Source organism: Octopus sinensis, linkage group LG25 (assembly GCF_006345805.1).
Source record: "Octopus sinensis linkage group LG25, ASM634580v1, whole genome shotgun sequence".
In the NCBI taxonomy this organism is placed as follows: Eukaryota; Metazoa; Mollusca; class Cephalopoda; order Octopoda; family Octopodidae; genus Octopus; species Octopus sinensis.
Window position 1 is genome coordinate 1,253,172 of NC_043021.1, and position 15,000 is coordinate 1,268,171.

Genomic DNA, 15,000 nt, shown 5'->3' on the forward strand with positions numbered 1-15,000 from the left:
CACACACACACACACACACACACACACGCACACATACACGCACACACACACTAATGTACTCATAACTGTCAATAATTACATGAAATGTATTTATGGTTATTAAATGTCCTCAGAACAATTGTAAAATGTTTGGAGTGAATAATCCATCCTCTAGTTCCTTATTACCAATTTATACATGCAGACTGGATACGTACTCCAGGAGTATAGACAAAGATAGCTTGTATACATAATGCCGGTTGTGTACACGTGGAGAATGAAAAATATTGTTTCCATCTGATCTGAAGATTTCGGGCAACCCTACTTTCCTCAGAATGTTAACAGTTCAGAACAATAGTATTGTTGTTGTTGTTGTTGTAGTCGTTGTTTTGCACCAGGTGACCGTCACTGAGCCAAAGGTATCCCAGCCATGATCATCCCGTCATTTTGCAAATTAAAAACTACTTTGTCCAAGGTAACCTTTCCTTTTTTAAGACAGGTGATTGAAGGAGTTTCGCTGTTGTTCCTCGTAGAGGCTCCCTCGTTGGCTCATGGCTTTTATTTATTGTTGTCGGTGGCAGAATGGGCCCAGGAGAACCTAGTGTTCATCACACAAATTATTCTCCTCCCCACTATTGCCCATTATTCCCAAATTCTTTACAAACCTAACTGCACTTCTCACCTTTCCACTGCGAAGATTCCGAATCTACAAAAAAAAAAAAAAGAAAAAAATTTGCCACTTGAAAACTTTATTGCATCGCCAGCTTGCAAATTGTCTTCACATCCCGATTGCATTCAGTAAACTAGTCAACTGCGACAAGCAGTGCTTTGTAGGGTGTGTTCGAAATGCTGTTACAGCCGTCTCCTTCAGTTTGGAATAATAAAAGTTGGTAAGTCAGCTTGTTAGATGTACAGTGATATGCTAAAATTAGAATAATCTAGTACGGTTATAACTGCCTCTCCTTAAATGTCTAAAAACCTCTGGAATGCACCTCGTGTATGGGTGTTGTGTTTATGTTCGTCTATGATATTACGGTTGGCTAAATATTTCCTTTTTCCTCTTTTCTATTCATTCAAAATTACGAATACAATTATACTGAAAGACTTGTTTTTGTTTCTCTGTTTGGGTATATGGAGGAGGGGTCTATTTTCGTGAATAGTTAATTATTAGGGACGGTATTCTGTCTCTTCCACGCCTTCTTTTAACTGTTTCTTCCTTTCTCTGTTTTCTACTCGACTAATTCACCTTTTCTTATTCTCTTATTTGGAGCACTCGCACTTTTTATCCCTACGCTCTAATTCTTAACTGCTATGCCCTTCATTCATCTGACCATCCCTAAATTTAACCTTTTCACACCACTTTGCTCTCTCCGCCTTCTCTTTTTACTCCCTCACCATTCGCCCACACATCCTTCGATCTCCCTTTTTATTCTCTTCCTTATTCTCAAGCGAACCGTAAAACCCCGAAACATATTTTATACCCATCACGACAATATAACTTAGAGAAAACTTTAATTTTGAGAGCCATAGACACGCTGTCTTCTCTGTTTCGTCAAACGATTCTTTGCAGAGACTGATTCTTGGAGTAAACTAGTTACTTGCAGCCTCCCGCTAAGTCCATCCGACCTATTTATCCCTCTTCCTCATTTATACTATCTCACTACACCAGCGACTGTGCCTACCTTTCCTTCAAAGAGCATCAATCCTCTACAAATAAGTTTTCCATACACCTTTTCTTTCTGCCGTCGTTGCAATTGTTCAACGTGAACATCACCACAGTCAGCTTCCCCGTCTCAGGAAATGACGTAAATAATATTGGATCTTGTCTTTTTCATTCGCAAAATATGCATTTTTAAAAGACAGTAAAATATCTGAAAATTGCCTTTAATAGTAAAGTTTAGCGTTTAGCGGAACGGTGTCGACTTTAAGGTAGTCCCCTGTAAAGTTTATGGTTTAGCGTCCGTGAAATAACTTCTTCATTGTGTCTAAATAAACAGAAATCCCTAATAAAATCAACCTGGATCATCTTACTGTTTCTTTTCTCTCTTCGTTGATTGTATGGTTTTTATTATTTTTTTAAAAATTTGTTTTGTTAATATATTTGTCTGCACGTGTTTACTTTATGCGTATTTCTGTATTATGTATACCTGTCATGTATTTGTGTACATCATTAATATATAAGTACGTGTGTGCGCGTGCGTGTGTCTCCAAAACTTCAAAGTTGAGTAACGTTTTCGTGTTTGGATTTGTAAACTACGATAAGAATAACACTGGTCAACAATTTGTCCCAACCAAAAGAATACCTGTATCTTATACGTTTTGGTATGCAGAATTAAAAAATAATAAGAATCAACACATGCAGGTGAAACACAACACAACGTGCAGTTGTCATGGTAACAAGCTGTTAATGCCTCGCTGTCTGTTGATTGGCTAAACTTACCCAAATTTCCCAACTTTAATTCCAAATATCAGATTCTTTAATTTACAATTGGTTGATCGTAATCAAAACCCAGAGTTGTATTGATACAACAAAATTGAAAGTAATCTGAGCAAAATTAGGGAGGGGGCTCATTTTGCGAATGAGAAAGACTAGATCCCTAATATTTTCTCTTAAATAAACCTTTAAATACCTACCACTACCACCTACATCTCTCAACCCAAGTATTTCTGCCAACTTCGCTGGTGTATCTTTTAATTTCCACTTCATTTTTACTATTAAAAGCCACTTTTCACATTTATCTGAAACTCATATTTTTCTTTAACAACTGATGTCTTTCGTCACAAAGGAAAATAATTTTATCATGTTTTATAAATATTTGTATTACATTTATTTTTTACTCGATATTTTAGAAATTCTTTCATAGTTATTTCAGAATTATTTTTTAATTACAGAAAATCTGTCACATACTCGTAATAAATATATTTTACATATCTGATTTTCAATCATCTGCATTTTCATTGCTTTTCTATGAATTCATAGAAATTTGCTCAAGATTTCAGTTGAGTTAATGATGATCACAGCTTATTCCCGGAATAGACTTTTTGCTATTTATTCCTCATAATTATTTTTGCTACACAAAAACAAGAAGAAAAAAAAAAGACTTTTTAACGTTTAATTTTAGGTGTCTAACATATTTTTGTGCATGCTTATATTATAGTTAATTAAGCGGTCTTAACATTTGTATCTTTGACATTGGTTTCACCCTGTTATCTCTCTGTCTGCATCAAATGCCCAATACACAGACGTGCTTTCTTCTTATTTTGTTTCTTTTCTTGCTATTCCACTAATTTCTGATTCCCTGAACAACTTCAATTGATATCACCTCCATCCTCGCACATCCACTCAACACATCTCTCTTCATCTCGTCTTTCTTATTTTCCTCATATCCGACTCTCATCTTTACACCAACCACTTTGCCCATTCCTTCCTCACCTGAATGTTATTTCTCTGCAATTGTTTCCCTTTCCATACTTTTCCTGCAGTTCAGCAAGGGAATCACTTGCATCTTTCACAAATCTCGAACCCTATGCAGAAACTCCCACTTCCTTTCTCTTGACCAAATCCTTGAGAAAACAACCACGATATATTATGGGGTTTTGTGGGGGTTTTACTTCTTTCGGTGTGTCATTTGATGAGATAGTGTTCCCCACTCCCAAATGGGCTTAGTGCTCCCTACACCACATGTTTTTAGTGCTCCCTACACCACATGTTTTTAGTGCTCCCTACACCACATGTTTTTAGTGCTCCCTACACCACATGTATTTAGTGCTCCCTACACCACATGTTTTTAGTGCTCCCTACACCACATGTTTTTAGTGCTCGCTACTCCCACATGTTTTTAGTGCTCGCTACTCCCACATGTATTTAGTACTCCCTACTCCTACGTGTAGCCAGTACTTTCTACTCCCGCATGGAGTTAGTGCTTCCTACTCCAACATGGATTTAGAGCTTCTACTCCCACGTGTAACCAGTACTACTTATTTACGAATGTATTTAATGCTTCCTATTCCCACATGTAGCCAGAACTTTCTACTCTTACATGTATTTAGTGATCCCTGCTCCAACATGCCTTTAGCACTCCCTATTTACACATGTATTTAACTCCCTACTCTCACATGTAATTAATACTCTCTTCTTCCACCTCATACTAATGTTGCTATCAATTCCTATGAAATATAGAAACTAGAAACTGCTTCCTACTCCCACATATATTTATGTAGCAACATTAGAAGCCAACCATTTATATTTCGCGTTATCTTTGCAACTGAAAAGAAGGTCTGCTACGTGTGTTTGGTGATAAAAAAAAATGAATCATAGTTACAGATATAAAATTCCAAAACGAAGCTGGTTAGATTTCGAACAACAGAAGCCTGAACTTTAAACATGCTGATGACAGAGACGTCAACCATAGTGAACAACTACAAAGGCACAATTTTATATGGCCAATATTTTTACGAACTGAATGTCACCTTATATCAATAAAAGGTTATCTCTGACCTCGTCGAATAAATCCAGACTGATTGGGACAATAAACGTAGCAATGTTCTCCATACAGGAAACAGATCATCACTAACAGATAAACTGAAAGGAATATTGACAACTCATACAATACAGATGATAAACGTTGCCTATATGGAACATTTCCTGAAACGATATACCACATTATATCAGGTTATCCCACACTAGGTACGACAAAATAATATAGCAAAGCTAGTCTATATACGCCTAGCCACGCACACTATGTCATCTGTTTCAAGCAAAAGCTCCCATAGCAACGTCTATATATCTTAGAAGACAAGGTAAAAGTACTATGGAGCGTTAATATCCAGACAGATATTTAGATGGCAGCTCAGCATAACCTAGGCAGCCAAACCCATGACAACAGGAATGTATTAATTATTGACACCTACAAAAATCAGTATTGCTTGAAACTGCAAGAATTCTTCGCAGTGTTCTTGAAGTAGGACCAGTAAACAAGGTTACTTTAGTCTGCTGCCTGTGGACAACTGGCACTTTCCATGATACCCAACAAAATAAACTCAGAGTTTTCCTCAAATAACAACAACAACAACAACATCAACAACAACATCAACAACAACAACAATAATAATGATAATATAGACGCAATACCAATACTAATTGGTGCACTTAAAAGTATCAGCACTCAACTACCAGCATGGTTGAAAAAGATCGGAACATCGTCATACTTATCAGCCATTAACCCTCTAGAGAAAGCGACAGTGGAATTTTCACCGACCTCATTGCCCGACTGGCAGAGGAATGTGAGCGCCTTACGACACTCAGTTTAGCTGCCTGCGTTTCCTCCAATAGTTCTTTGTACAATCTTTTGTTGATTTTGGTTGCGAAATTTCCTACCCCATCCGGGTATTTGTTTTTAAAGGTGTTGTGTGTTTTTTTTGATGTTTGGATGAATGTTATGTGTCTTGGCGAGATGGTTGTTGATGCGATTAAGTCTGTGCGTGCGATGACAGTGTGGTTATGTATGTATTGCATTAAATTTCTATCGTTTATATTCATCACCGTGTAGTTTATGATGTTTTGCTCCTGTGCTGGACTGGGCGATGTATGGGTTGTGTGTATGGGAAGGGCTGCGCTTGCGATGGCGGTGTCCGTGTTAGTGGTGGTGGTGGTAGAAGTAATGAGGATGGAGCTGTGTTTGGGGTTGCTCAAAGGCATTTCTCCTGTTTCTTCATCATTTTCGTTTGGTTGCTTCTGTTTTTTTTTCTTCTTTTCGGCTCGTCCCCCTCCTCCTCATTGCGGGACACATCTGATTGGTCCGAAGAGTGGGGAGGGATACGTCCTGGAGTTGTTTTCCGTGATTTGAGGTTGTTTTTGTTTTCTGTGTTTGATGTTATTCTTGTTGTTAGTGGTGGTGGTGATGGTGGTGGTGATGGTGGTGATGGTGGTGGTGGTGGTGGTGGTGCTGCTGCTGCTGCTGGTGCTGCTGGTGCTGCTGCTGGTGCTGCTGGTGCTGCTGGTGCTGCTGGTGCTGCTGGTGCTGCTGTGGATGTTGCAGCCTGTTCCACCTTCCTGCTCTTTGTGCCAACCACTTAATATATAATCGTCCGCAAATTTGTACTTTCCTGGACAGATGCGGATACGTTTAGTTAGATATTTCTCCCAACTTTTCTTAACATATTTCTGGAACCTCTATACTCATCTTCATGCAGAAAAGTCTCCTCGCACGTTTCCCTTGAGGCTGCTGCGAACCCCGTACACTTGAGTTTAAAACTTTCGTCTCTTTGCTTCATTTGCTTTTCTTTAATAATTTTGTCGGTCGTTGCTTGACTTGCTGCTGCCACTAGTGGTGGTGGTGGCGGTGGAGGTGATAACGTTCTCACAGATGCTGTTGGTGCAATACTACACAGTGGCTGTGTGAGCTACGAAATCCTCGTCGCCACTGTTATATCGCTCGTTCCGATGACCTCTATTCAACTCCCGACGTCTAGACTTCTCCCTCTATATCTACGTATTTGGCTAGCCTACTTCATCGTCTGGGGGCGTCCACATAACACACTCAGAATACGTTTCTGGGATCTGCTACTGTTTTTTCTTGCTCTTTAAATTCTTGAGCAGAAAGCTCTCCAGTAGCTCCTTCTTCCACACATTTAACATTTGTACCATCTGTCTAAATGATTTTTATTTTTCTGCACCACATTGAGGTATTGTTCCTGAAAAACGTTCCCCCACTGGACCATATATTTATTCGTCTTACTTCTGCTCTCACCACCAATTATTATGTTGCAAATGTTATGACGACGTTTCAAAGGTCAACATCACAATGTTTCTGGCTGCGACCATTGTTTTTCGCCGCCCTATGAATTGCGCTACCAGTATATGAACGCGCCTATTTCATCTGTCATCACGCCCTTCCGCATGTCCTGCTCTGATCGATAAACAAGAACTTTTTACATACACCAGCCATGGTTTATACCTACTGTTTTTCTTCGTTTTTTTTTTTTTGCGTGGATATGTATTTGACAAAACAAGCAATGTCACTTTCTTCCTGACTCATTCTTGGATGTACTCTACGGATAAAAAGGCAACGCCCTTTGTAATAGACCTCTCTCCCTCTCTCATTTTTGCTTTTCCTGAAGTTGATCTTTTGGCGAGCATGTCCCTTAGTGGCTAACCACAATAGCAACGATGTTATTAAAATGCTTAACACACACAAGCAGTAGTTTCTCTTTGAATATTTAAATATTCTTTTGAGGTGGAAACGATCGTAAATTTTCTCACCATCCTTGTAGGTTTTTGCTCCTGCTGTATTAGTGAATGCTCTGTTTACAAATATTTTTTTAAATGTTTAACGACAAAAACTTCAAAATGTAATGCCTTTCATTCCCACAAACGGGGAATACACAAGACTTCTTACCTCTCTATATAAAGGGCTTCCATGAACGTGATATACATAACATCTTAAAGGATGTCATAAAAGGAATTCCAACATTCTTTCCGAAACTCACGGGTCCATAAAATAAACGTCTATCATAGACAAAGCCAAAAATAATAACAATAATAGTTTCTAACATAGGAATCTGGCCAGAATGGGAGAGAGGGAAACAGTCGGTTATATCGACTCCAGTTCTTGACTGGGATTCTATTTTATTGATCTCTATTGGATGAAAGGTGAAGTTGAACTCAGTGATTTTTTGACTCCGAACGTAAAGAGTCATTACAGATACCACCACCAAACAATTTTCCCTCGAACAGTTTTACGTGCAAAAATAATTTAAACGATGGACTTTTAAGAAGTAAACTTATATTTAATTGATCTGTCATCCGGTTTCAATTCCTTTTTGTACACAGTTTCATTCACTTTATACTCTAATTCTTTGAAAAAGAGTTCCTCACCTGCCCCACGCCCAGAAATATGATAGTTACGAAAATGGTATCTATTATTAACTATTGTCCTAATTATGGCAACATCGAATACTTTTTCTTTTCTCGAATGCTTTTATTTTGACGTCATAATATAATTGATTAAAAAAAAATGTGAAAAACGTCATAACCTTATCTCCGGAAATAAATTTATTTTAAATATATTTTTTTAATCTTCGTTTCTTTAAAATGTTTACTCAAAATACCAAACTCACCACATGCTAAGTATGTGGTTAGTGGTTCAAATTCGTTTCGCATTAGGAAGGTTTTTCGTAATTTTTCAAAGACTAACATATTCTGAAAAAAAAAAAATATTTGTTCAAAAAGCAATATGGATTCTGTTTCACATGACTCAGAAAAAGAAAAGACATACGATCCCCTGTCTAAGCTTGTATGTTGTTCTCTGAAAAAGAAAGGCTTGGACGGCCCTGATACTACTTTGTGTTTCCTCGTGGACCAAAATGATTATGAAAAATTTCAGAGAAGCGAAGGAAAATATGATAGACTTAGTTTAAATCTAGTAGATGACGACGCAGAAGAAACTGCTTCAAGATTGGCGTCGGAATTGAGCAAAATATTTTCTATGGATGAAGCCCCACAAAGTAGTCCCGGGTTGATGCATAAATTCTTCTATTACTTTTACGCAAAGGTAAGCAGTAAACTAAGGGAAGCTTTTGAAACAAAGGTTTTATCCTACAATTCTTGGCGATTTTCAAAGTATTATAATTTTAATTCTTATTTTACAAGCTCAAAACTGCAAAAGCTGTTCCCTGCTGCTAATGTCTTTTAGAAATCCACATCTCATAACTTTATCTTCTGTAAAGTCACTTTGTCACTACGGAGTCTAGAAAATGTGTTCTAATTTTCAATAAGCAGTTGATTCGATCGGCTACAATTCCTATTCAGCACTTTGTAATAACACTGATAATGGCCTAGAAAAAGCATTAACGTTACATATTCCTGATTTCTAACTTATTGTTATAATAAACCAGTGTATTTGATGTTCTTAATTTTGGTATGTAACATACTAACGTAGATTTATTGGTTGTTTTATTACATTTTACAGGGGGCAATTGCTCGTGAACAATGGGGTCATAAAGTAGAATTTATTCTCTCCCTTGTTGGTTATGCTGTCGGATTAGGAAACATTTGGAGATTTCCTTATCTTGCATACGAAAATGGAGGAGGTAAGTATATTTATTCTCCATCATATTACATCATATTTACATCATATTACACATACGCTATAAATATATCTGATTGAAGATTGGACCTCGTAATTATCATTTTAGATTACTCTTCTTCCTTCATAGGTGTTCTCTATCACTTGTACGCCTTGCGGCTACTGCACACACACACACACACACCACACACACACACACACACACACACACACATTAGTGTACTGTTCCATGATCGTTAGATCAGCAAAAAAGTACTCCATCTGGTGAGAGATAAATATTATTTAATGAACACAATATATGTGCTCGGGCACCAGACGTGTTAAAAATACTGTCTGGTATGCTATCAGCTCGCGAAGTTAATAGTAGCACATAAAAACATATATATATATATATATATATATATATATATATATATATATATAGATATATATATATATATATATATATATATATACAAGAGTTAAGGAATGGAGTAGATAATATCCGGGCTATATATGTTTCCTAGCGAGCTGAATCTCGGAGGTGGTAAATATCCAAGCGAGGTGTATACCGCTGGCTACTCTTCAGGCCAAGGGTATCTTGATTATATGAAGCTTACGTTGACGTAAGAAGGTACATGTCAACATACGGAAGTTGCGATCAGAATGTGTAGAGAGCACGGTTAAAGTGGAGAATATAACTATGAAAAGAAAAGTAGGAAATTGAGAAAGAAACGTTAATTTCTTAGACGTAACCCTGGACTTGCAAAATCAAAGCTTCTACCCATACCAGAAACCTAGAGAAAACTTCAACTACTTCAACTTCTCCTCCAGCCACTCGCAACGGCCCTAAAATCTATCATAGAGAGCATTTCCTACCGGATTTCCTCACTATCTGCTTATAAGGAACTATTTGACCAACTATTTGCCCCACCCTTCATGAACAACCGGCCGCTGCTCACATTTTATGGGTGTTTGCCAATATTTTTTCCATGTTCAGTGCGCATCTAAAGGAGATCCGTAGGTTGTGCCTATTGAGCAAACGCCCGTACCTGTGTGTCTGCATAAAGTGCTTATCTATTAACCCAAGGAATATTCTTACACAAGTTTTAACGTTGAGTGAGAAGAGTAGAGAAAACCAAATGACGTTCCGGTGGTGCTTGCTTTTGTGGGTACTACGGCGCATCATATAGGAGATACGGTCCTTAAACCACTGGACACCAGGGTATTGTTACATTAGGGGGCCGCCGCATAGAAAATTCGATTCGAGTACAGGTTCGAGATCCTCTTGCTGACATCCTTCATTAGGTTCCTGAACACGATAGGCAGATGGTTTGTAGTAGGGACGGTACTGGAGCCCAAGTCTAGCGTGACGGTAATAAGGTTGGTCTCAATTGTTATTTTGAACTCCATTGAGCCTAGGGCGCTATTCAGGTTCTTTCTAAGTCTATGAAGAGTGTGGCCGCTGGCTCCTCTAGAGAAGGCCAGAGCGTCATCTCTGTAGAGACCAAAGAGGACTGAAGGGAACTTCTTCCCTAAGGCGTGCAGGATGTATAGTGCATGAGGTCACAAATATCAGCGCTGCCGTAGGCTCCCATTGCCACATCGAAGGAACCCTCGGGGTCGGATTGCTTGACGCAGGTCGAACCTTTGTAAAATAGCACCGTTTTCCTGACGTGCATGATGATGACATCTACTGCTAATGTCAGTGAAGCCCCTTTTAAAGGAAAGTGCGTTGGTCAATCACCCTTTCGATATAGACGGTAAAAATCGAATTGAGTGAACCTTGCTCTACCCCTCACTTGGTTGGCATTAAAACATGAAATCACCTCGCTGGTGCTGCGTCATATGGGACAGGTTGGAGGCTCTCCTTATGTCGTCATTAACCTTTTCCGGTATATATTTGCTCGCCAGACCAATCTCGGATTTGGTTGAGTAAGCAGCATTTAGGGTTAGAACCAAAGTTTGGTTTATGGTTTTTTTTATTGTGACGAAGGCATTCCACTTAGCTAATATTTCAACTCTATCGGCTATACCTAGGCTATTGGCTAACCTTTTGGCCTCACTGTTAATGTTGCATGTGTGCGTGGAAAGGTTCGTCGATTCGAGTTGTAAAATGTACTTGCGGATCTGAACCAGCCTGAGAGCGGAGATTCCCTCTTCGCCCTTTAGGCCATAAGATTTGCCAGCCAGACCGGCCCAAAGACGATAACTCGTCCCGTTTAAGGATCTGACTGTGTATATTATTCTTTTGTTTATAAATTAACTGACCGTTGCGAAAACATTGGTCACTGTATAACCGGAACCGGACATATATCTAACTTTATATATATATATATATATATATATATATATATATTATAAGCTTAAGGCTTATAGCGATCAACGTGCAAATGACTAAGGAAAATAGTCTAATAATGGGGCATACAAACCCTCGACATATAAGCCCCGTTATTAGACTATTTTCCTTAGCCATTTGCAAGGTGATCGCTAAAAGCTTTAAGCTTATAAAAAAATACCTTTGTTATTATTTACAGAATTGTAAAACTCGACACCGCTTAACAAAACCACATATCCTGCTATATATTTCTGAAAAGGGCGTACGTTGTCTCACAAGCAGTTGTGTAGGCAAAAGTCTTAGTAAATGGGGTCGGATTGACTTGAAAATCTGCGCACCTATGTTAAAAGTGCTGGGGAGTTTGCATGGAAACTTTGAATTTGCTGAATTGAAAGGCGTGGCGTCTGGGGCAAAATTCCTCATCTTTAAAATGAGGTCCGAGTAGACCCGAATGAAATCGGGTTATAATACTAGTATATATATATAATGTATATATATATATGTATATATATATATATATATATATATATATATATATATATATATATATATATATATATATATTATATATATATGTATGTATGTATGTATGTATGTATTTATATATATTACTCTTTTTTAGTCTTTTACTTCTTTCAGTCATTTGACTGCAGCCATGCTGGAGCACCGCCTTTAGTCGAGCAAATCGACCCCAAGGTTTATTCTTTGGAAACCTAGTACTTATTGAATCGGTCTCTTTTGTCGAACCGTTAGTTTACGGGGAGGTAAATACCCCACCGCCGGTTCTCAAACGATGTTGGGAGACAAACACAGACACACAAATACACACACAAACACACACACACACACACACATATTTATATATACGACGGGTCTCCTTCAGATTGTGACTGAGAGTGCCGAAACACCTATATCGCAAGAAATGAGTTAAGTGCGCTTCATACATCATTAAGAGTTTTTAACTCTTATTTCTTGCAATATAAATGCTTCGGCACCCCCCTTTACAATATACACACACGCACACGCACGCACGCACGCACGCACACACACACACACACCACACACACACACACACACACACACACACACACACACACACATATACACACAACACCACCACAACCGAATTTACCAATCGCGCGAACCACACCATTTGAGAGATCTTCCGTAATACATATTCCCCACCGCCACCAAACGATACTAATAACAAACAAGGAAACAATATATTATAACTGAAATACTTTAAAATCTTCAATACCGGCCACAAACATGTCATCATTTTAACTCGAACTTCTTATTCAATATCAAGATAACTCGAATCAGCAAAAGGTGTCGTTATGCGCTTGTTCGACCTGCTATTTATAGAATCTAAAGCCCCTGCAAGTGACACTGTACTATTTTAAGAAAAGGCTTTAGATACACACGAAATGGAATGGTTATAGTTATAACACCTTGAATTCTGAGATCTGAGAGATCATGGTTGACTTAAGATTAAATATTAACACCATTATTATATTTTCCCTTTCAGGTGCCTTCCTGATTCCATATGCAATTATGTTATTCATTGCTGGCTTACCTTTATTTTTCCTTGAGCTTTGCTTTGGTCAGTTCTCATCTCTCGGTTCGGTAACAATCTGGAAAATCTCACCAGCTTTTAAAGGTAAAATTCTTTTATTCATATATGATGTTGAAATAATTTTTTAAAGTGATTATTGATGTGGCTTTAGGTTATATCATTGAATTTTCATATACTACCATCTTGACTCACCTATACTACATAATTGCCAATGATACCTATAAAAGGTCTTAAAATGACAAAAAAAATTTAAACACCATTCATGCCTTCATTTCCCCGTCTCACACATTGAAAATTTGCAGCCATTGCTTTAAAAAAATCAGGTTTGGAGAGATATAAAAGATAACGAAAGGGAAAGAAGAGAGAGAGGTATGAGCACACTCACATATATACAAGCATACGTATATGTTAATACAAACACACCCACAAACACATACACACACACACACACACAACACACACACACACACACACACACACACACACAACAATTTAAGAAGAAACCAAAACTGTCACGCTGTATTTCATTTATAGCTTAATAGAGTCGTAGAAAGTTTCGACCCCCCCCCCCTTCCGTCACTTGATTAGATACAAATCCACTGAATCGGTTGAAATTTTATAAACCTCGACGTTTTTTGTTTGTTTGTTTTCTTTCTGTCATCTTATTTGGTTCATGTATTTCATATCACTGTTTAATATACAAATGTTTTCTTTTGTTTCCGTCAGGAATTCACTCGTTTTTGAGGAACTTTTCCCTTGTTTGAACAATCTATTTGTTGTTCTATTATCGCTTTCAGCTTCGGTTCCTCTTTTTTCCTTCTTTTCTTCATTTTCCCCTTAAATTTGTTTTATTTACAACAGATGCATTAAAACTGGGGCAATGACCGGGTCTCAGAAGCACAGCTGTAATTGTTTCAGTTTCAGAATGCATTTTTGAATAGGAATATGTACGTTTATATGTGTGCGTTTATGTGTAAGTCTGTGCTTGTACGTACGTACGTACGTATGTATGTATGTATGTATGTATGTATGTATGTATGTATGTATGTATGTATGTATGTACCTACTTGCGCCTTATCATAAAAACAAACATCTTTTGTAAAATGTAGATAAAACCATATTGATTGCATCGTTGACTTTTGTATTTTTCAAACAGGTGTCGGTTTTAGCATGGCCCTTGTATCTCTGATGGTATCCATCTATTACAATGTAATTATCATGTATTCTGTGTATTATATGATGGTGTCATTTGTCTCTCTCGATACTAAATTACCCTGGTCTACCTGCAACAATACATGGAATACTAATCGATGTACCTTAAGTAAACCAAACTATGCCATCTTGAACGAAACAGAGAAAGTAAAAGCAGTCTTACGTAAGTTAACCTTGTATTACTTTTATATTTTGCTTCTAAGATTGCTTAGCAAACCATTATTTTATGGTCTTCTCAGCATTATCCTCTATTATTATTGTGTTGGAGACAGTCCTGGGAAAGGCTTGTCATGCGTTTTAATGAAAAATATATGGTGCAGTGTCTTATATTTTCTTTCACGTAAAGTGAAAGACAATATCAGCACAAATTTGAGATAAAAGAAAACAATGAAGTCACCACACGTGGCTAGGAGTGTGTACCCGTTGTTTTGTAGCTGACAGTTTTTACCGACAGAAAACCAAAAGCTATATCGTTCCAGTTTTGGTACTTGTAAAGTCTATCACCTTTGTTGAAAATATTAGTAAATTTTGTATAATTTACAGTAATATATACACTTCAACATATACGTGCACTTGTGTGTACATACATACATACATAAATACATACATACATACATACATACATACATACATACATACATACATACATACATACATACATACATAATGGCTGCCCCCTCGTTATCGAGTATGGCCATTGCACGAAGCTTAACTGTTATTGGTGCTGTGATCGAATGTGACTTTTTAGCCCAGCTAAAGATCTACAATGTCTTGTACAGAATTGGCAGCTAAAACCTTTACTGGTAATAGCCGGCTGTAGTTGTAACTGAGCT

The 15,000-nt window shown here is 37.7% G+C and overlaps 1 protein-coding gene across 4 annotated transcripts in view; it reads left to right on the forward strand.

The window, feature by feature from the left end:
* LOC115224310 (sodium- and chloride-dependent glycine transporter 1) overlaps positions 1–15,000 on the forward strand; it is a 63,952-nt gene that overhangs the window by 1,454 nt on the left and 47,498 nt on the right. For 3 of the 4 annotated variants that reach the window (XR_005003841.1, XR_005003842.1, XM_036513353.1), the window contains exons 1-4: positions 8,072–8,528; positions 8,946–9,066; positions 12,908–13,039; positions 14,112–14,330. Coding sequence is in view for 1 of the 4 variants with exons in the window: in XM_036513353.1 (XP_036369246.1) it covers positions 8,211–8,528; positions 8,946–9,066; positions 12,908–13,039; positions 14,112–14,330 (790 nt within the window). In the remaining 3 variants the exon portion in view is untranslated. Of the gene's footprint in view, positions 1–8,071; positions 8,529–8,945; positions 9,067–12,907; positions 13,040–14,111; positions 14,331–15,000 lie in introns of those variants that run through there. The other variant, XR_005003843.1, reaches the window with a different exon arrangement.